The sequence below is a fragment of the Procambarus clarkii genome, chromosome 67 (genome assembly GCF_040958095.1).
Source record: "Procambarus clarkii isolate CNS0578487 chromosome 67, FALCON_Pclarkii_2.0, whole genome shotgun sequence".
Classification (NCBI taxonomy): domain Eukaryota; kingdom Metazoa; phylum Arthropoda; class Malacostraca; order Decapoda; family Cambaridae; genus Procambarus; species Procambarus clarkii.
Window position 1 is genome coordinate 26,002,545 of NC_091216.1, and position 22,548 is coordinate 26,025,092.

Consider the following 22,548-nt stretch of genomic DNA (forward strand, 5'->3'; position numbering starts at 1 on the left):
TGGGTTCCGTTTGCTCGCTGATTGCTGGTGCTGTACACTCGTTAGGTAGCAAGTGTTTGGCACAGCAAGGCTATGTTGTACCTAATAGCCAGAACTGCACTACTTGGCCTAGTATGCAAGGTCTGTTTGCCTAACAGGCCAAATAATTTGTATTATTTTCAAATATATTTTTCCAGATTGATTTTTTTAACAATGATAATCAGTTATATTAGGAACATGAATTACTGTCTTAGGTTTGAATAGGTTAGGTTTTACAATTTTGTTTTAGTTTTGACTGATAATTGTAATTTTATGTAATACTGTAGAATAAAAACTCTCATCAGAATTATTTTGAAAATTTAAATATTTCATGAAAAATTTGGCTTGTTAGGGAACTCTGGTTATTAGGTATGACAGATACATCGACACACTTTACTGCACTCTATATTAGTTTTAAAATTTATAATTGGCCCTTCAAATGGATTTGATTACATTAAGTCAAGAAGTATCATGTGTCCTATTTTCTGGATCTCTGATGATAAAGATTATAAAATGCAGCAACACATTTAAATAAAATCAGAAAATACAGTTTCAAACTATACTTTGTATATATATGAAGAGGAAATGTTGCATGAATACTAACAATGAATGTCATTATAGGCAAGCAATTATGTACTTTGGCTGCACCCTGGATATGGTTAAAAATGATTCATTTACTTGATTCATAAAAAAAATGAATAAGGAACTGGCTATACTGTTCCTTCTGTGTATAATTTTCACATATCCAAAATATATTGATGTGACCTTAAATATTTCAGTGTGTGTGTGTGTGTGTGTGTGTGTGTGTGTGTGTGTGTGTGTGTGTGTGTGTGTGTGTGTGTGTGTGTGTGTGTGTGTGTGTGTATGTGTGTGTGTGTGTGTGTGTATATATATATATATATATATATATATATATATATATATATATATATATATATATATATATATATATATATATATATATATATATATATATATATATATATATATATATATATATATATATATATATATATATATATATATATATATATATATATATATATATATATATATATATATATATATATATATATATATATATATATATATATATATATATATATATATATATATATATATATATATATATATATATATATATATATATATATATATATATATATATATATATATATATATTTTTTTTGCACTTTAATATTCCACAAACATTTTAAGATATTGCAATTTTTTATTCTACACTTGCATATGTGACTGTACTGTAAGCCACTAAATACACTTCATGTGTGTTATCGATAACACAACATACTTGGTAAGATTAACACTCCATAACAAAAACCTTGACATGACATAAGAAAAGCGTCAACTTTTTATAGTTTTCCCAGCCTGGCTCGGATCATAACGGTGAGCATTTCTTTAAGTACAATACTGTACATTTGTCAACAACATTACGTTTAGAAATTTATAATCAGTTTTGAATAAAGATTTGGTAAATCTTAACAAATAGATTCTAATGCCAATGATTAACAATAGGAATAACATGTTTGAGTAGAAATAAAGGCCATTTTATAACTGCTGTATGACTACATAACAGGCATTTCTTATCCAAACACTAATGTATTATCAAATACATTGTAAACTCTCTTCTTTCTTTTTATCATACAAATAAAGTTATAAACTCAGAAGTGATGAGTGAACCCATAAGAGTGAGGATTGGCTGTAGAGAAAAGTTTTAGTTGGAGGTCGTATATATTGATGAAATACCAGTACCTCGATCGTAGTATGTAGGAACATAACACAGGTATGTTAGGGAATACCATATGTGCCAAGCTCATCAAATTATGAGCTATAGCAGCACAAAACTTAAACTTTGTAAAACCACTTTTTAAATGGTGAATATTTAAGTATTGTAATGAACACCCAAAATATGTATGTTGTTTAAGGCATAGTTCTTGGAATACATGACAGAAACCTCTGGTGAACTGTGTTGGTCAATAATACCATCCATGCATCAGTCTCCTGTACAGTCTAGTAGTGCATCCCTCAGCTTACGTAAATTCGGCTTGCTTTCCTGAAAAATAAAAATTAGTAATTCATTCACTTTTGTAGTTACAGTATACACCCTCCTTATCAAAAGTATTTCAGTTAATTAAATGCTTTATCTATCTTTTATCTTTCCCAAGCAGCATCTTGGTTGCTCCCTGAGCTAGAGCCAGGGACTACCCTACCCAGGACACTGCTCACAATCCAGGCTCCAATTGGATTTTGTCCCAGCATGCCAAGCAACTTTTCAAATAGTCTTTGAAAGTTTCAAAGTACAGAAAGTTTCTGTACTGTACAAGCAGTACAGAAAACCACCTCCAAGCAATAACTGGAAATGCAAGGAAAGCCAGATATCACTGCTAACTGCAGTACTGAGAAAACCGGTTGCAATCCGACCATCACCAGGTGGTAGTCAGGTCGCCACTACAGGTCAGAGGAGCCAGCAGCCCTTACCAGAAGCCCATAGTCATCCAAGCACACTCTGGAAAAGTGAAAGCAAATGAAGGGCTTCTCAGAAAGGTCCATTTCAATATATTCAACTTATTTCTGGGCAAGGTCCCCTTTGTTACTCTATTTACCAACTCTCCATGAACCCAGCACCCAAAAGGAAAGAAAACCTAAACGAAAAGTGATTTATCCATACAGAAAATAATAGCTTGACAAGGATGCAAACTGGACCAAGATGCCCAGGGAAAGACTACTATGACCCCATCCAAAGGTCAGACTAAATGCCTGGTGGAGAAGCATCTGAAAGAAAGAAAAACATTGACACAAAACACTAAGTTGTAGTATAGCCCAGCAGGGCATCAATAGAACAGCCACCAAACAAAACAGAAGAACAAACAAGTCCTACATGAAGAGAAACCTGGCTGGTAAAAATGAGCAGAAACAAAAGAAATGCCTTGGGGGACATGGAACACCCGCCCCGAGCAAGTCAAAAATGGGAACCAGGTGACGGATCAACAAGCCAAAATGACATACAAAAGGAATGCAAGGCCTAGACTGATGGGAATCTCACCTCTGAACACATCAAAGTTTAGGTGTTCAATCCCACGAACCAAAAGAGGAAGGGTAGATTATATTGAGTAGAGGAAGAGGGTTGTTACCCAGCTCCTCAGTATTGTGCCCCTATTTCTCCAGACCATATTTTGGGACACAGAACATCTTCCAGGGCAATGCCTGGTGAAACTGTGCACAACACCAGAACTGGGGAATTCAACTAAGAGACCCCAGACACCATAATGGAGAAAATGGAACCCACAAGAGTATCGAGAATATTGGTTGGATATTGTACCTTCCTCATTGTTAATCCTTGACCTGTTAATCACTTGCTGATAATTTATCTTCCTCATTTTTCACTATATTCTTTTCCCTTTGTTTTCCCTAAAACAATCTGAAATTTAGTTAAATTACATACCTTCTTGTTTATTGTTGCCAGATGAGTAAGGTTGACAATGGGGACAATGGATGGGCGACCATGGGCACATTGAAAAGGTAACTGACACGACCACAATGAAGAAATAAGTTCCTCACACTGACTTAATGTTAATTCATCTCCAAACTTGACAGCTCCTGAAACAACATTGGTCAGTGATTATTTATTTCTGGATATCAAGTGGAAATCAAAGCATAAACCAAACTTTCTGAGCTACTATACACAAAATTCACTAAATTTAAATTAGTAAGCAAATCCAATGGAAAGGAGCAGTTCTGTCAGGTGATGTGGTATTATTTCTCATAAAATACTGATTTTACAAATACTGTATATAAAAAGCTAGATTCATTTTAACTGTAGCCAATTAACACTTTCGTGTGCCCGGTGGGTGACCCGCCGGGCACCACAAGGTAGGCCGAATGTTGGCCGTGAGCGCATAAACCACACTCAAATGTTTATACTCTTTTCAGCTTTCTCACCTCAATTTTCTTGCTACGTCATTCAGTTTTGGTATCAAATTGTTTGCAATATCATAGCGCGCCTTTTAAAACCAGTCCCATAATATTTGGACAATAAATGGCATTTTTATAAACTTATTAATTGATGACGGCGTTACCGTCATCAAGGCCTCTTGAGTATTTAGGTTTTATAACGTTGGGACCGTCATCAGAACGCGAAAGTGTTAAGAGAGGTATGCGCGGGGAAGCACATCTCAGGATATGAAAGATTTGTAATAAATACAGGGTTCTGTAATGATTAGAGGGTGCTATAATAGGTACAGTCAATATCAGTTTGGACTGGTATAATGATCATAGGCTGGTTCATAAAGGGATGATGGTACAGTGGTTTTGTAATTCAATTTTAATTGTGTTCTGTTATGGGGTGGGGGCGGGATGAGGGTAAGAGAGATGGTGATGTGATGAGGAATGGTGAGAGGGGGGGGGGGGCTGGTGTTGGTGGTAGTTCTGATGATATGGCACACCACAAGATGATAAGAATATATAAGATCAATTCAAATTACCTTTTCCTATTTCTTTACCATATAAAATGTAGTTAGAGTACTTCTAACACTCACCATCTACCATGGCTGCTGTTCCAGGAAGCATGTGCCATCCTTACACTTTGTGAACTACAGTACACCAGTTGGTACAGTTTTCAATTATTACCACAATATATATTATGGTGCACCTTGATGTCCTACCTACCTTGACCTTATCTTGAGATGATTTCGAGGATTAGCGTTCCTGTGGCCCGGTCCTCAAGCAGACTTCCTTTTTGTTACACATCCCCAGGAAGCAGCCCATAACAGCTGTCTAACTCCCAGGTATCGATTTACTGCTAGGTGAACATGGCCATCATGGTCAAAGAAACTTTGCCCATTTGTTTCCGCCTCCACCGGGGATCGAACCCGGAACCTCAGGACTACGAATCCGAAGCGCTGTCCACTCAGCTGTTAGGCCCCTTTGACCTAACATAATGTGAATACCTGCAGGAAATCAACTCATATAGCTTCTCTCTCTTACTCATTATCTATACAGTACAATATTTGTTTAGCTGTAGTACCTGATTATTATAGCAAATTCTCAAATGCCTAAATTGTGGGTCATCACACCATGTATGTGCTCTCAATAACCCAGTTTTACCTTCCTTATCTACCTACTATATCACTTCATGCACTTGAAAGTAGAATTAGTAAGAGAATGAATGTGTGTGTGTGTAATTACCAAAGTGTAGTTACACTATGAGAACCATGCTCGTGGCATTCCATTTTCCCAGTACTCTGTCATATGATGCTTTGAAACTACCAATTGTTTTGGTATCCACCACTCACTTAACTTGTTCCATCCACCTACCATTCTATTTGCAAAAGTGAACTTTCTAATATTTTTGGGTATCTTTGCAACCTTAGCTTGAATCTTCTTTGTCAATTTTTCCAATTCCAACTACTATTTTGTATGTTGTGATCATAGCACCTCTTTTTTTTCTTCCATCTTCTAGCTTTGGTATATTTAATGCCTCTAGCCTCTCCTCATAGTTCTTGTCTTTCTGCTTTGGAAACCACTTTGTTGCATGTATGTGCACCTTTTCCAGTGTTGATGTGTTTCTTGAGATATGGGCATCATACAACCACTGCATATTCCAGTTTTCGTCTAGCGTAAGTCATGAACAGTTTTTAATATTTCACCGTTCATGTACTTAAAAGCGATTCTGAAGTTAAAAAGTGTAGAATAGTATAGGCGCCCACAGTTTACTGGTGACAGTTTACTATCCAGAACACCCCCTTCCCCTTAGATATCTTTCTTTTAGTTCCTTAAATGCCTTGTCACATAATTTGTAGGCTGTATGTTTTCTCCTATTCCACATTCCATAACATGGCATTTATTCACAATGAATTCCATCTGCCAATTATTGCTTCATATATTTATTCTGTCCAAGCCATCTTCAAGAGCTTGACAGTGATCTACGTTTCATATTTGCCCTAGTAGCTTAGCATCACTAGCAAACACGTTCATATAATTCTGTATTCCTTCTGGTAGATCATTCATACAGACAATGAACATTACCGGTGCAAGAACTGTACCCTGTGGTACTCCACTAGTAACATTTCCCCAGTCTGGTACATTGGTTCTGATTACTGCTGTCATTTTTTGTCAGAATTTTTTTTTATCCACATCAAAAGTCTTCCTGTCACCCCCTCCAGTATGCTCCAGTTTCCAGAACAACCTCTTGGACTCTGTCAAAACCCATTTTAAAGTCCAGATAAATGCAGTCAACCCAACTGTCTCTTTCTTGTAAAATCTCTGTGGCTCTTATCATAGAAACTAAGTAGATTTGTTACACAGGATCTTCCTGTTCAAAAGCCACACTGTCTGGCTTGTATATATACAAGCCAGACAGTGTGGCTGACAGACAGAGAAATTATATCATTTCTCTGCAGTTGTTTTACCCATTTGTTTGTAATTATTTCTCCTATTCTTTGACTACCACGCTTGTCACCAATACTCCTATAATTGAGGAGGACTTCTTTGCTACCATTTTTGTAGATAAGAACCATGTTTACCTTTTTCTATATACCTGATCTACTGATTCCTGTACATAAAGATGCTTGTTTGTAATATATAATATAAAATACAGTATATAGGATCTTTCCTATATACTGTATTTTATATTACTTATATATTACAAACAAGCATCTTTATGTACAGGAATCAGTAGATAAAGTATACAGCACAAAATTATAAACATTACAAAAATTAAAAGCACAGAATTACAAAAATAATTTTTAATACAAATTTAATAATTTCATGAACCCATATTTTATGAGAATAATCAACAAATTTAATACTTTACTGAAGGATATTATAAATATAACTCACCTCTACAAGCTATACTATTTAGTACATATGTAATAGGCTTTGGCACAACTCCTACTACGCCTGCTGTCTGATGAAGCGTATGACACATGTCACGGACAATGCTCTCCACAATAGCACTAGCTGTTTGACAACGTTTGTGGCGCACCTCATTTGCTTCTTTAGCCACCAAACAGCTTGGAATTGATTGAAATCTCACTTTTGATGGACTTATCTAAAATAAATAAAAAATTTATACAGTATATAAATATACTGTACACACACACACACACACACATATATATACACACACATACACAGGTTTCATGTCCCTGACAAAACAAATTATTATTATTATAAATTATACGATCAGTGAGATCTAAGTCATCACATTATCTTTCTTTCTATACCACTAACAAAAAGTTCAAGATCAAAATTCATTCAAATTCTTTTTACAATCTTTTCACACTTATGTGAAAGATCAGATTTTAATCTTTATCGTGAACTCAAACTAATTATCTTGCTTATGTTGTAACTACCTACATTACATCTTTTCGTTATGATGTAATGAATGTGACTATGTAACGAGATTTCCCCAACAATTGTGACAAAAACAAAAGTACAGATTGTTGACTGTGTATTGTAACACAATACTGTCCATTATTTACTGTATACTGTAATACAATATGTTGTTTACTGTGAAATGTAATGCAATACATAGTTTCTGTTTACAGTCATACAATAGATTATAAGCTGTGTACCATGATAAAATAGTTACCTGAGTGAAGTGAAGACCTCGCTGGATAAATATTTCAGAAAATGCCATCATCATTCTCACTTCATCTTCTGGAAGTGACATCTCAAGCGGAGGGGTAATTGTTGAGCTGCGAACTACAGATTCCCCGGAGTCTAACACTTCAAAATTCTCTTTAATAATGGCCTCTAAACGAACTCTCTCATGAACTGCATGTTGGTCAAAGAGGACAATCAGTTCACTAGGTCTCTGCTCGTGATAGTCATATGGTGGATATCTGATGCTGCAAGCTATAAATTTCTTGTCTAATTGTCCAATTACCTGAGAGATTGAGGAAATGCTTCATTATTGCTTTATCTATATTGCATACATTTTGTCAGACAACTTTCTACTTCACAAGCTTACAGGATATAGTAATATAACAACCCGTTCTCGCAAATTCGTAAAGTCAATATTGACTTATTAACTACGTGCATAGGTGATATACTAAACATAATAGATACCCTTAAAAAGATTCATAGAAAACACCAACCTTACCTAACCTTGTTAGTATCTTAAAATAAGCATCTTATTGCTTCGTAATTACAATTATTACTTAATCTATACCTATTATAGGTTAGGTAATAATTGTAATTACAAAGCAATAAGATGCTTATCTTAACATACTAAGTAGGTTAGGTAAGGTCGGTGTTTTCTATGAATCTTTTTAAGGGTATCTATTATGTTAAGTATGTCACCTATGCACATATTTAATAAGTCAATATTGACTTATTAAATTTGCGAGAACGGGTTGTAATATAACTACATATTTTTTTAGCTTTCTAGCAAATGCCAAAGCAAGTTTTCAGCAAGCCCTTATTTGACAATTACTGTCCAGTATTCACATTTCCAAACATCATGTATATATTTGTGCCTAAAATCTCAACAAAACAGGAGACTAAGAATTTCTGTCGCAGCCATAAACTGAAGGGCCCAGGTTTGAGAATCTGAGAAGATCTCTTGTCATTATCTATCATAAATTAAAAAAATATTAAGTGTCTCAAAAGCAGTTTATATATTTTATATATACAGTATCTACATAAGACTCAATTTAGAGAGTGCAGGTCAACACAAATATTACTGGCAGCTTTGTGAAAAAGCAAGTCAACAAAGATATTATTGACAGCATTCAGAGAAAGTATTGCACTTTCAGCTTAAATGCACGCTGAAGAATAGATATGATTAATTCCTTCAAGCACTCCTGCTGTTTTAAGTCCACACATATATATATATATATATAATGTTATAGATTTAACAGAAATTATCAGTCTGATATATAAATTGTATGCCAGTTTCTCCAACAAACATAAAATGGATTTTTTAATGGGCCAGGCCATAATCCATCCAGGATGGTGCACACCCGGCAGGCTCTTATCAACCTTTGCCACATTCAGCATCAGAGAAACTGCTGAGCTCTGTAATGCTGATAGCTAGTTGGCCCACCTGGTCACTACCCCGTCCACCACCACATGTCACTATCTATATACGTATCAACAGGGTAGCCAAGCATTGGTACTCACATTTCACTAGACTAGAGCCCTGGATAACAAGAGGGAGGGAAAAATTTAGAAAAAAAATAAGAAAAAACATGAGCAACTAAGTGGCTTGCTCATGGAAAAAGCTTTTCCTCAACAAAATCCTATTTCTGAGCTGGAGAATTTGCTTGTTTCCTTAGGCAAGCCTAATTCTTAGATTGTAAAAAAAAAAAAAAAGAGGCAAAACTTACTTGAACTACAGATAGGTGTGAGATGGGGCAGCAGATGAGGAGGAAGGCTGCAACTGCAAAGATCAAGATTTTCAAGCCCTTAGACCCCTGTTTGATGAGAGGATCATCAAAGAATGTTAAGGAGGCACAAGGATTCAAATATGTGGTTTGTGCTCCAGAGCTGCTGGGAACTTGACCACATGAGCCAGGCGGGTGTAAGCCTCGAGTCAGCCACAAAAAGCTGCTGTGCATAAAGGGAAACCCTGGACAAGAAGTTGGCATGAAGCCACTTTCTGGAATAAAATAGGAACATAATAGAGTCCTATTGATTAATACAGGTTTCTGGATTTTGGATTAGATAATCCAACTTATCCAATCACATTAAAGATGAGATTCTTCCTTACTCTCCAATACCAGGGTACGACAAACCAACTTCACTTGTGCACAAAAAACAAAGTACAGTACTGCCTGCCATCCATCAGGTATAGGGACACAGAACTAAACTTAAAAGAGCGCCAGTCTAGTTCCACTGTGCAAGGTTACCATTCCTCAACAAAATAAATGCTTACATAACTTAATATTTGTGGTCTTTGCAAATCTGCCTGTAACTGGGAAGAATCATGCCAATGTGAGGTGACATGTGGGTGCTAACATCTGGTGGAGGCTGGAGGTAACAGCCAGGCAAGACAACTACTATAGCAGTCAGCAGAGTGCTGCTTGCCAGTTTCTTTGATGATGATGAGTAATGCTTGGAGTGGCTGAAGAGTTCATCTGAATGTATCTTTTGGAAGCCAATTCATACTTGTAAGTTTTCTCCATTGTCTTCCTTGTCTCAGTATGACCAAACATGGATAGTTAATAGGTCCCCACTGCACTGAGGCAAGATGTTGACTGTAACTAGGCATGTCCAAGGAAGAATATGACATTATTGTATTTACAAGAACAACCGAGTGCTTCAGCTCAGAAAAGCACACATTCTTTCCAGCAGAATTTGCTAACAAAGATTTACTTATTACCTATAATTTTATCAATTCATATATTACAATGATACCATATATTTACCTTACAAGATTGAAGCATTTCCCTAGAAAACTTGTATGGATGGACAATATTGTACACCCTCACCACAGCTCCCTTTTTTGTTATTGCTCCTCTTTCTGCAGTTGTTGCCTGAACCTCTGAGGTGAGAATGTCAGCATCCATAGCAAACTGTGGAGCTTCCCACAACTGGCAAATCTCTGCTACTTCTGCAGATTCTGGCTTGTCTTGGTGAAGCTCTGTGGGCTTGCTTGACCACTTAATGGTGTCTTCATCAGTTTCAGAGTCTTTAAGTAGTAAGGCTATTGCTTCAGAGACTTCAGCAGTTAGAAGTGAATCATCTTCACTAACAGCTACAGGGTTGTTACCTTCCTTCTCTTGAATATTGATATTAGTACTACATGTATTATTTAATGAAGATTCCATATTTAATCTTGTGGAATATTTACTTTTTCTACTCAAGTCTTTATTTTCTTCAATATCCTTCGATTTTTTCCATGATAAAAGAGAATTAAAACCATGGCTGAGAGTAAATGCCTGCCTATTAGCTGTAACTTTTCCTAAGGGATTATACCAAGGTTCATGTGTCAATGGTATTTTGAGAAGAGGAGCTCCAAGTGGTTGACTACTTGTCCATTCTGGAACAAGCTCTTGTGGTGGAGGATCATATGATGTGTTTCCTGTCTTCAGATGAATATAAACTTTTCTTCCACTTTTATCATATACTTCTTTCCACCTGTTACCTGGACAGGCAGCATTATTAACTCCTTGGGTGCTGTCATCTTGTTCATTATTAACTCCTTGGGTGTTGTCATCTTGTTTATCATTTGTAACTCTTTGGTTGTTGTCATCTTGTGCATTATTAACTTCTTGGGTACTGTCATCTTGTGCATTACTAAATCCTTGGGTACTGTCATCTTGTGTATTGTTAACTGCTTGAGTGCTGTTAGCTTGTGTATTATTAACTCCTTGGATGCTGTCATCTTGTGGATTTTGTGGGTCAGCATTATTCTCTCTTGAAGAACACAGGGTTACATCATTATAAACTTGATTAGTTATGGTTTTATTCTCTTCTATGTTTATAATTATATTATCTTTAGGTTTGACACCAAAAGATTCCAAGTCTGAACTCATTCTCGTACTGTTTTCTTTCAGAGCACATGATTTTGCTATTAGTGATGTTGTGTTACTAGTGCATTGCAACTCCTCACTAGCATTTTCTAGATTTCCTTTTTGAGTACTATAATTTCCTCCAACATTAATCATCTTACCATGAAAAGTTATTTCACATGATGGCAATTTTTGCTTAGCCTTTGGTATCATCAAACTTGAACAGGAAGACAGGCTTCCTAAGGAGAAAACCACAGATTCAGTTTTTTCAGAGTCACATGTATTTACACTGGATGTCCCCCAAGATTTTGGTAGAGCTGCTGCCATATCTTCTGGTATTGTGAGCTGGGAAAAATGAAGACTTTCAGAGAATGGATTTGGTGACTTGGAAGAAGGCGAGTTAGTTTCCTCATCAACTACGTTTTTGCTACTGTCTGTGATATCTATGGTATTGTTTTGGATATCAAATGAACTTAGTAATGGCAGAACATGCTGCTTTTTTACTTCAAATTTGCTTTCATCACATTGCAAACTTTCATTTTGAATGGTATTTTCACTGAAAAACTTTCTGTCTTTGACAGTATGTGATGCAAGGGTTTGGGAATGTGACCTTATGGCAACATTTATAATCTTTACAGTAGAGGAATTTATATCCTTTAAATCCTCTTTTTCATAATTTTGGGGCAAAATGTATGATTGTTCGTATTCTTCATGAATGTCATTTCCATTGTTGCGTTCAGATGTAGTGTTTGTAATACCTCGAGTATCATCAACGTCTTCATGAATTGTTGAAGGGTTGGAGTCTATAGATTTAACATGAGTTTTATGAGCTGTTGTTATAGTAATATCATAGTTTACATTTTCATTTAAATCATCTGGGGGTGTAAAACCTTCAGAGAATCGTACAGCAGCACTGTTATCTTCCTCTTTGTTTTCACAGTTCAAGCCACTGTATATCTTGTTTTGTAAACTTGTACACGAGTCTGAGAGTGTAAAACCCTGAGATTCATGTATAATGGCACAATCTGTGCCCTGATTATCTTCAGAATGCAATCTGTTGCATGGATTATTACTGTAAGAGATATTTTCTAACTGAAAAGGCTGTGTTGAGGAGGAGGCAGAACACACGCCATTGCTAGAGTCAAAGTCTAAGCTATGTGACACACTACTCTGGTCACTCTTTTCTGTATTCTCTTTTCTGGCATGCACAACATATGGTACATGTAACAATGGTGGATCATGTTCTGTAACAACTTCTAATGGACATGATGTCATCAGTTTTTCCTCCAATACTGTTGTACTTTTAACAGAATTGTGATTGCTTCTTGAAGAATCTAGAGGATGAATTACTTTGTTAATGGGTTCAACTGGGTCAACTCCTTCAATAGTTCTTTCACATTTACTCTGATAATGTGATGTCTCCTTTTCAAAGGATGTTGAAACTTTACTATGCTGATGTATATATTTGTTTGGTTGTTCCAATATAGTAGTAATATAAGAGCATGTATTAAAATTCTCTGTTGTATCAAGGACTTCATGCGTTTCAAGATCGAGCTGACGGTGAACCTCTTTTGAAGAACAAAATTTATCAGAATGTTCCCTTGGAACAAGAGGTTCCCTCTCAACACTTATTGACTCCTGTCTTGTGGGTTTCTTATAACAAAGGGAATCATCATCATTTATTTCCAGATTTTCCACAAACCTTTCTCCATCTGATAAAAATTCTCTCATATCATTCTTTGGTTCTATTTTCTTAGAAATGACTGGTTGAAACCTGAAGCTACTGTTAAAGTCATTCTTATCATCATTAAATATTTTGCTTTGTTTGTGTTCTGGGCCTTGTACACTAGCCTCCACTTCTTCCCAAGATGGTAAGATATTTGGCTGGGTCTTATCACAACATTTATCTTTTTGTTCATTGAATTTTCTTGCATTGCCAGACATACAGTTTGAATAACCTGACATTACATTTGTTTTATTGTAGCCAAAATTTTGGAGTGTTTGCAATGTTTTTGTTTTGTTTTGGTGTTTTTTCAGTCTACTGCTTAGAGATTTAGTAAGGGATTTGTTCTCATTAGTCTTTTTAATGTTTGATCTTAGATTAGTATCAAAATCCAAGTCGTCTCCTAGTTTCTCAGAAGTCTGCAAAGAACTTCTTGTTATGTTTAGTAGAGGTGGTGTTGAAGGGGTGTGTCTCACTGCCTGTTCAGGAGTCTTGAACGACTCCAATTCTGTTTTTCTTCTGTCAGCATTGTAAAAATTCATGAATTCTTCTAAGGAACTCATATTTTCACTCACATTTTTAGGGAGTTTATTTTCATATTCCCCATTCTCAGAAATATCACAGTTTTTCTTTAACAATGGCACTCCAGTTTTTACAACAACATGATTAAGGTTTGAAGTACCTTTCTCTTTTAATAATTTATCACTTTCAAGAGAATCATCTATAAATCTTTTAAATTGCTCTAAAGAGCTAGACATACCAGTGTTGGTATTTTCCGTTTCTGAAATATCTTTGGTATTGCTATTACTCTTGTAAATATTGTCTATTCCTTGCAGCTTTGAATCAAACATGGAAATTATGGGTGGTGAGGAATCACATTCCAAGTGCTCATCCTGGGAAGTGTTATTTTTTCCACTCTCTTTACTAGAAAATGAGCTTTCATGAACTGCATTTTTATGAATGGCAATGTCCTCAGTATTGTCTTCATTGGTATTAATGCTACTAAACCTGTCAAATTTGTTGTGACTCTTCTTAGCTCTTTTGACTGGAAGACTGTGAACAGCTAGCAAGTTGTCCTGGGTGCACAGCGTGAGTCCATACTTCTCTTGAGACACTCCTTGTACACTGCTTTCTTCTCCAGCCCTCTTCAGGCTGAACATATCTAGAAGCGACGGGCTATTTTGGGTCATGGTCAAACTTCCTTCGTCTTCCATTTCTTGGTCTTTACCAGATCTACGATACCTTTCATCAATGGAGATAACCAAGTTCTCTTCTTGTATGAATTTTATGATCATTTCCTCAATACAAAGTAACAACTTATCCCAGTCTTTAAATTCCACTAGAGTTTTGGTCGGCTCAAGACATATGTCATAGTCACTATAAGGGCATTCAATATTAATTAAATATATTCCGTAGAGATTCATTCCTTTTGCAGGACTTGAAGGAGTTTTTCCTGGTCCTGAACTACTTGGATGGAGTCTACTGCTAATGATTGAGCTTCTAGCCAGGAGCCAATTAAGTATTTTATGTATCTTAGTTTTTAAAATAACCCTTTTATTTACATAAACAAACTGAAGAGCCTTTGTCAAGTGTGGTTGTGTGCTAATGTAACCTGAAATTGAAAATTGATCAAGTGTATGTTCTACTTCTGCCAGGGCCTGGGCTTTGTCTGCACCAAACAGCTGCATAAATGTGGACATTATACTAGTGCACTTTGAGGTCTGCATTATCACTGTGCCATTCTTATCATTTCTAAAACTAAATGATACTTCAGGATGCATTAGGGCAAAACTTTCCAAACGTTTCCTTATGCTCTCAATATCAATTGCTTCTTTTATTAATTTCCTTCTAACTGGCATGTTATACATAAAATCTTGAACTGTTAGAGTGGTACCAGCACTTGGTCTTGGATTCTTAATAACACTAACAGACTTTTCTTGTCCATAAGTGAATAGCTTAGAGAAGGTTTGAGTAGAACCGCGAGGTTTAGTTGTGATGTCAACAATAGCTGCCATATCAACAATGCTGGCCAGTGCTTCTCCACGGAACCCATAATGTGACAAATTACTATTGAGATCATCAAGAGTATGACACTTGCTAGTTGCATGCCTGTAATTGTAAGATGAATGCATATTAATATTATAATGTTCTTTAATAAAATATGAATTACAATAATTTCTGCATGGAATCTAAGTATCAATTTGTATAAATAATCTTTGATATCCAATTTTTCACACTACAATATTTTTCCATTTAGTTTTATAATGCAAATTTTATTAGTTTTAAATATCCTACATAGCAACATATCTATTCTTAGGGCCACAGACATCACATGACACATATTTTTCACACTACAATATCTCTCACAACTGCAATGTATTTTCAGGTGTTAAGATAACTCCTATTATCTTACACATATATTCACTTAAGTTATATTAGCCACACATCTCCAGCTTACACATGATTGTGTTGATATGTTATATACATAACAGCTTCCTCCCAGTTACTAAACACTTTCCCAAGCAGACTATTGTATTTAAAAACACAGAATTGAGTATTATCAAATCAGAGAGCTGTTATAGTGGAGGATAAATATATGCAGAGAAGAGGTGGAAGAAACACATGGTTGGGATTAAGGTGAGGGGAAATATTAAATTTCAAGAGAGCATGTGATAAAGTGAATGGAAAGAGTTTTTGGAGAACAATGAATATGTACAGAGTTGGAATGTTATAAAATTAAGTAAAGAGAACTTATTCAGCAGGTAAAGCATGCAGAACAATTAACTGCATAATTAATGAGCGGTATGAAGTTAATGTAGGGAAATGCTAAGGTTGTGTAATGTGCTGTACCAAGTAGTTCTCTGCATATATGGAAGGGATCAAGATAAGAATACTATATACAAGGGTGTGAGAAGAATACATTGATTGCCATATATATAATTTACAGTATGCAGCTGGTGTAAGTTTTGGCAAATTACAGACAAGGTTTAATTGATGTATGTGAGAGAAGACTGACTAAAGTGACTGTGGACAAGTGTAACATAATGGAAGTAGAACGGTATAGAAATCCTACGCGTAAGAGGTAAAGAAAGAAGCCATAAAACTGGTCAATCATTTTAAATAACTTGGGTCTGTAATTAACAAATGAGGAATGTTTGAAAGAGAAGAGAATCATCAAGGTGTTAATAATAGTTATTTCACTACTTTATAAAGTTCTAGTTGCAGTGAACAAAAAGTTAGTAATGTAATTTATGCACATCCATGCATTTGTCATATAAAAACTGTCATACCTTACCTTGTTCCCAAATATTTAAGATCTCTATGACGTATTCCATAACCATTGTCAACAATCTGAATTCTAAATATGCCAAAATCCACTCTGACAGCTATGCAAGTTGCATTGGCATCAAGGCTGTTTAAAACCTGAACAAAATGTAAAACACAATTAATTATCATTTAATAAGCATTAAGAAAATGCAGCTCAATATATATACTGTACAGTGGAACCTCAGCTTACGAATGCCGCTATTTATGAATTTTCGGGTTACGAGCTCAATTTCTTTGTCAAATTCTATTCAGTTTACGAACTTTGCCTAGAGTTGCGAGTTTGTTGATACACGTATGGGGTCAACCAAGCGCATGGTTCCTGGTAGAACAGGTAACCGTGCCTCAGTTTAACAGTGCCTCCTGCGTAATGACAACCGCGTTTGAATTCTTTGTAAAGAATTTCATTGTTTTTCAGCTATTTTTTTGGCTTCTAAACATAAAAGTAATTATTATATACCATGCCATGGGTCCCAAGAAAGTCAGTGGTAAGGTTCAACCAATGAAAACACATGTGAGGATGACCATAGAGGAAAAACAATTCTCTATGGAAAGGTTCTTAGGGAGACAAACAAGCAGTGAGCCACAATCAGGTCCTAGTGGTATGCAGCCAAAATATAGGAGAGAGAGTACCCCAGAGAAGTCATCACTGCCTGATGATATAATGGAAGGGGACTACCCTTCCAAACACTAACACTTCTCCACCTCCACCACCCCTCCTCACCGTCTTCCATACGCCAACAAGAGTCATCAATAAAGGTGAGTTACAATATCACTTGTACATAATATAGTACAAAATACTTGTTTTATTATGTATGAAATGTATTTTGAAGTTCATATTTTTGGGAGTGTGGAATGGATTAATTCAATTTACATTATTTCTTATGGGAAAATTTGTTTTGAGTAACAAATTTTCGGGTTATGAGCTGTCTCTGGAAACGGATTAAATTCGTAAACGAAGGTACCACTGTGCACTAATATTAATTTGATTAAAATGCTTTAAATCTAGATATTACACAATATTTAATAATTCAACAAAGCAATACTGTACAGGTATGTATCATTTGGGTACTATTTTGCATATAATAATTTAAATTTGTAATAATTCAGGGTACAGGCACCCAGTGTATGTATATATGTTAGGCTGATATCAAAGTACCTCCCCAAGGTTGAATTATAAACCCTTCCCAGGATGCAATTCCACGTCAGTTAACTAACTCCCAGGGTCCTTATTTACTGCTAGGTGAACAGAGACATTAGGTGAAAGGAAATGTGCCCAACTATTTCTGTCTTGCCCTAGATTCAAACCTGGGAATATCGTTTTGTGAGTTGAGAATGAACCCAACTTAATGAAGATGGAATTACAAGCATAACACTGATAGGACCCACGAGGTGCCCTGTCAGGTCTGCTAAATAGTGATTTAACTAGATCCCTTTTTAAAGCAGATTTACAAGTCAGTGTCAGGAAAACTGACTATTACAAGTGCTGACTCCCTTATAGCACACTGCACACTTCTTTAGAGATTCAGCATCCAGAAGCACACTATAACACCACTCATCCATAACAGATACTAATATGATATTCAAAATTACATATTATTTATTAATATTATTTCTTGAGTTTTTTGAGATGATTTCGGGGCTTTAGTGTCCCCACGGCCCGGTCCTCAACCAGGCCTCCACCCCCAGGAAGCAGCCCGTGACAGCTAACACCCAGGTACCTATTTTACTGCTAGGTAACAAGGGCATAGGGTGAAAGAAACTCTGCCCATTGTTTCTCACTGGCGCCCGGGATCGAACCCAGGACCACAGGATCACAAGTACAGTGTGCTGTCCGCTCGGCCGACCGGCTCCCTATTAAAATTATTTAACATTAAAGACTACAGTATTATTAATATTAATATGTAATGATACTGCATTAAGGATTTTTAAATAATTTACCACTAATTAAATATGAAAAACTGATTACCTACCAATTCCTCCACACACTGTGCAACAGAGATAATGGTAATCCCTGACCGCAACTGAGACCGCACTGACTCTGGTAGTGGTAGAATTTTCCCTGACATGGTTAACATGTGTTGCAACTCCTGCAATTAAATTAGCAATAAAAAACAGCATTGAATGTGATGAAATGCCTCTTTCTGGATGAGCCCCAGTGACTCCCTGAAGATATCTCAATGTGATGGCTCTCAACTACTAGGTCGCATCAACCACCGAGTTCTATTTGGCCTGCCAGGGACCTGAACCAGAAATTGACTCTCCCCCTCACAGAGGCACAGAGAGCAGGTGCCAATCGGCCGGACCAGAACCAGAACCTTACTTATCCCCTCACAGAGGCACAGAGAGCAGGTGCCACTCTGCCATACCACTGGGAAAGCCTTCAGAAAGTCAGTGAACCAATACAGACCACTGCTTGTTTCAAAAGAACCAAAGCCTAGAGTGTAAGTGCATTTTTTTACAGCCAGTGTGTGGGCAATGAAGACATGTCGTATACTAAACCAACATGGCACCGTAAACCTCTTCTTTCCAAAGGCTGTCCTCAAGCCCCTTAGCTGCCTCTGTCATTCTTTTCCTTGACTTGTTTGTGGGAATTAATCACTGGAATGCATTTTCTGGCACACCTAAGAACTTCGTCCTCATTCACTGGATGGTAACCTCTTTCAGGTTTCACACACTCCCTAAAGGAATGATCATCAGCTTGGCTCCAAAGGCACTGCTCATGCGCTGCTCCGGGGTATAAAACAAAGGCAGACACATCAGCTGCCCCTCGTCTACTGCTGCTCCTCTTACTGTCACTAATCATGGACCATGATTAGTGACTTAATTAGATTAGATTATTGATTAATTATGATTAGATTGGATGATTACATGATTAGAGATTGGTCGATATTTCCACCTCAAAACTGAAGAGCAATAAAATTTGTCTCTTCCCTCTAACTTCCCACACACTAGTGAGGTTCCAGCCAATCAACGACGCTCACCTCCTTCCATGTCACCGCCTATTGGGCGGTGACATGGAAGGAGCCAGCCACTGCCTATTGGGTAATGGTGGTCATCCATCCTTCTTAATCAGACTGCATTCCACTGATACCACATTCCCCCAAACTCAGCATTTTTCCACCCAAATGCACCAGAGAAGAGAAATCTGTTAGTGCAAGGGCAGTACTATGGAGCACACAGGGTAGCCTTGAGCATATGTATCTTCAAGCACACTATGACCCAGGTCCATACAGCACAAACCGGATAGAAAATATGTTCATGAAGCTAACTAAAATATAATTATGATACCAAGCAAATGGTCCCTGCAAGACAAAGTTCAAGGATGGCTGGCATGTAGCCTAGAAGCAGTGGGATCCCATGTGACTGATTGACGACCCAGCAGCCTTACAATGGACAACCATAGGTATCCACATCAGGGACAGAACTGGCTAGGAAGGGTGGTTGATACATGAAACTCTGCCCCACCCCTTAATGGAGGGGATCAGTGCTAACAACCTCATACTAGTGGTTGACAGATTTGATAGATTGCTTACAATGTTTTGGGAGTTGTTTGCCAGTTTCGAGGCATTGGTTCTTTTGAACCCAGCAGTGGTCTGCATTGGTTCGTTGACTTTCTGGATGTTTTCACAGTGGGTGACAGTGTCACCTGCTCTCTCTGCCTCTGTGAGGGGAGGCCAGGTTCTGGTCTGGTCCCTGATAGGTCAGACAGAACTCTGTGACTGATGTGACCACGAAGATGGGCGTCATCTGAGCGAGATAGCATCAGGGAGTCACAAGGGGCTCCTCCAGACAAATAAATTATGCTAAAACATGCTTTGAAAATAAAGTGCTTATGATTTATTCAGTTTTGAATGATTTTTTAGCAAAATCAGCTAAAGTAAGCTTATATTTTTAAAAAATTTAAATGATGTATAGAACCAAATATTTGAACAAGCTAATAATCTCACCACAATACTTGGCTTGTCTACTTTTTAAAAATTAAAATAATAAAATAAGTTTAGGTGAAAACAAAATATTATACAGTGTATTACTGTACAAGAACAATTGAAAACATACTTAAAATACACTGTAGTGTCAATATTTCACTGATCTTGTATGGTAGAACTACTTGTCCACTATAACAAAAGCAAATTTTATATGTTAAAAGTGGATTAAAAAATTCAGACTTTGAAAATGTTCAATAGCTCATATCTGAGCATGGTTATCCCTAAAAATGATCCTATTGATCCCATTGCAGGATCTGAAACAGAGCAGGTACACACTCCACAACAGAGCTGCAGGAATCTTAAAACTTCCTGCCTGGGTTTACTGGTGCTAAGGAGATAGTGTTCACCAACAAAAATTAATGAAACGAAGAAAAACCACGATAAATTCTAATCATTATGACTACTTTCATGACATAATATGAAATTCACAATAGTGCTAGCAGCTATTTTTAAAGCAAAACAAATTACTGTAATGTTATGCATGATTAACCATAGCAATGCTTTTAAACAGGAATTTCTGTGCCCTTTCAAGGCCAAATGGGAATAGTTTTAGATCAGGTGAGATTTGCCTGTGACAAAAAATCCTCCCAGAATTAAATTGACTAATTCCAGGAATGGCTGAGGGCCACAGGGCTAGCAACATTGCAAACTAGACATGACTGGGTTGATCTCATCAAAACTTTTAAAGTATGTACTGAACAATTTGGAGGATATTGATTCAACCCACCACTTTTTTAAAGGCCAGATATAACTCATACAAGGAGCAACAGCTTCAACCTTAACAAGTCACAATGAAGAACAGGAAACAGGAGATGCTTTTCACCCAGAGGATTATAGATCCATGGAACTGCCTACCTGCCAAAGTTGTAAATGCTAAATCATTGCTTCAATTCAAGATCCAGCTGGATAAACTGTTCGTATTTAATGGCTTTAGGCATAGTATGTACTAGCTATAAATCCAACATTATGTGTGTAACTCATTTTGAATATATGTACTTTTACCTGGATAAACATTATCGATTATCTTATCTAAAATCATCAATACAAATGGGGTGGGAGGTCTTTGACAAGCCACTGGCTTCCTGTCCTTATCAAGGTCACTAATGGGATGGTTCATTATAAATTCATTTAAATAACATTAAAAGTAAAAGCATCAATCAACCATAGTTGTAGTTATATACCTAACTGGTTTACATCATAAAATCTTAAGAGTACATACAGTTCATTGTATAATATATTGAAGTAAATTGGATTCCCATTGTCAGGGACAGGAAGCCTGTTACACTTATCGAGGACCAAAAAGCAAAATGCTGGCATTCCAAAGGGGAAATTATGATGTGACAAGAAAATTTCTAATAGGAATACCATGGGAAACATAGCTCAGAGAAAAGAATATACAAGACATGATGGCCTACATCACCCAGAAGACAGGTTTAGCCCAGCCAAAAAAGAATAAAATGAAAAGCAAAAAATGAATCTGTTAAAGTGTGAAATAAAAAATGGGAGGCTATCCCCCAAACAACAAAACATACACAAACGACAAAAGAAAGCCGCCTAGTGGCACTGCCCACTGGACCCCTATACCTCCAACAGGGCAGCACTGGCCACCCAGATCGCACACTACCAAAGATCCAAAGTTCAACCCTCACAAGTACAACTAGGTGAGTGGCATTAAATATGCCAAAACTAGAAGATTGAAGAAAAAGAGGCAATATGATCACTACGTACAAAATAGTAACAGGAATCGATAAAATTGATGGGGAAGTAGGTAGTAGGAATAGTAGGTGCAGTTTGCATGAAGAATTTGTTCTCCCGATGACTGCAATTACATGGTAACAACCCTTGCGGAGCGGGAGCAGTGGGTTTCTTCTTCTTCTTGATAGTAGGTGCAGTTTGCATAAAGGGTTTAGACAGTGGGTTTTGTTGTTGTTGTGAAGGCTCACGGTGGTCGGTTGGAGTACAGTCACACCACGTTTTCTTTAAAGGTAAGTCTGATTTATGAGTATAACTTGTGTCT

General features: G+C 36.7%; 1 protein-coding gene across 4 annotated transcripts; it reads right to left on the reverse strand.

The window, feature by feature from the left end:
* Positions 1-1,628: 1,628 nt before the first annotated feature.
* LOC123767648 (uncharacterized) lies at positions 1,629-22,489 on the reverse strand. Of its 4 annotated transcripts, none has more exons than XM_045757484.2 (8): positions 22,372-22,489; positions 18,516-18,632; positions 16,514-16,641; positions 10,410-15,327; positions 7,628-7,924; positions 6,874-7,084; positions 3,479-3,633; positions 1,629-2,089 (listed from the first exon to the last, which is right to left on the reverse strand). In XM_045757484.2, the coding sequence occupies exons 2-8, from the start codon at positions 18,618-18,620 to the stop codon at positions 2,030-2,032; spliced, it is 5,874 nt and encodes a 1,957-aa protein (XP_045613440.2). In that variant the 5' UTR covers positions 18,621-18,632; positions 22,372-22,489; the 3' UTR covers positions 1,629-2,029. The 4 variants fall into 4 exon arrangements, 3 of the variants coding, with proteins under 3 accessions (XP_045613440.2, XP_045613438.2, XP_045613439.2); XM_045757482.2 differs by having other exon boundaries at positions 22,260-22,488; XM_045757483.2 differs by having other exon boundaries at positions 22,361-22,483.
* Positions 22,490-22,548: the final 59 nt, after the last annotated feature.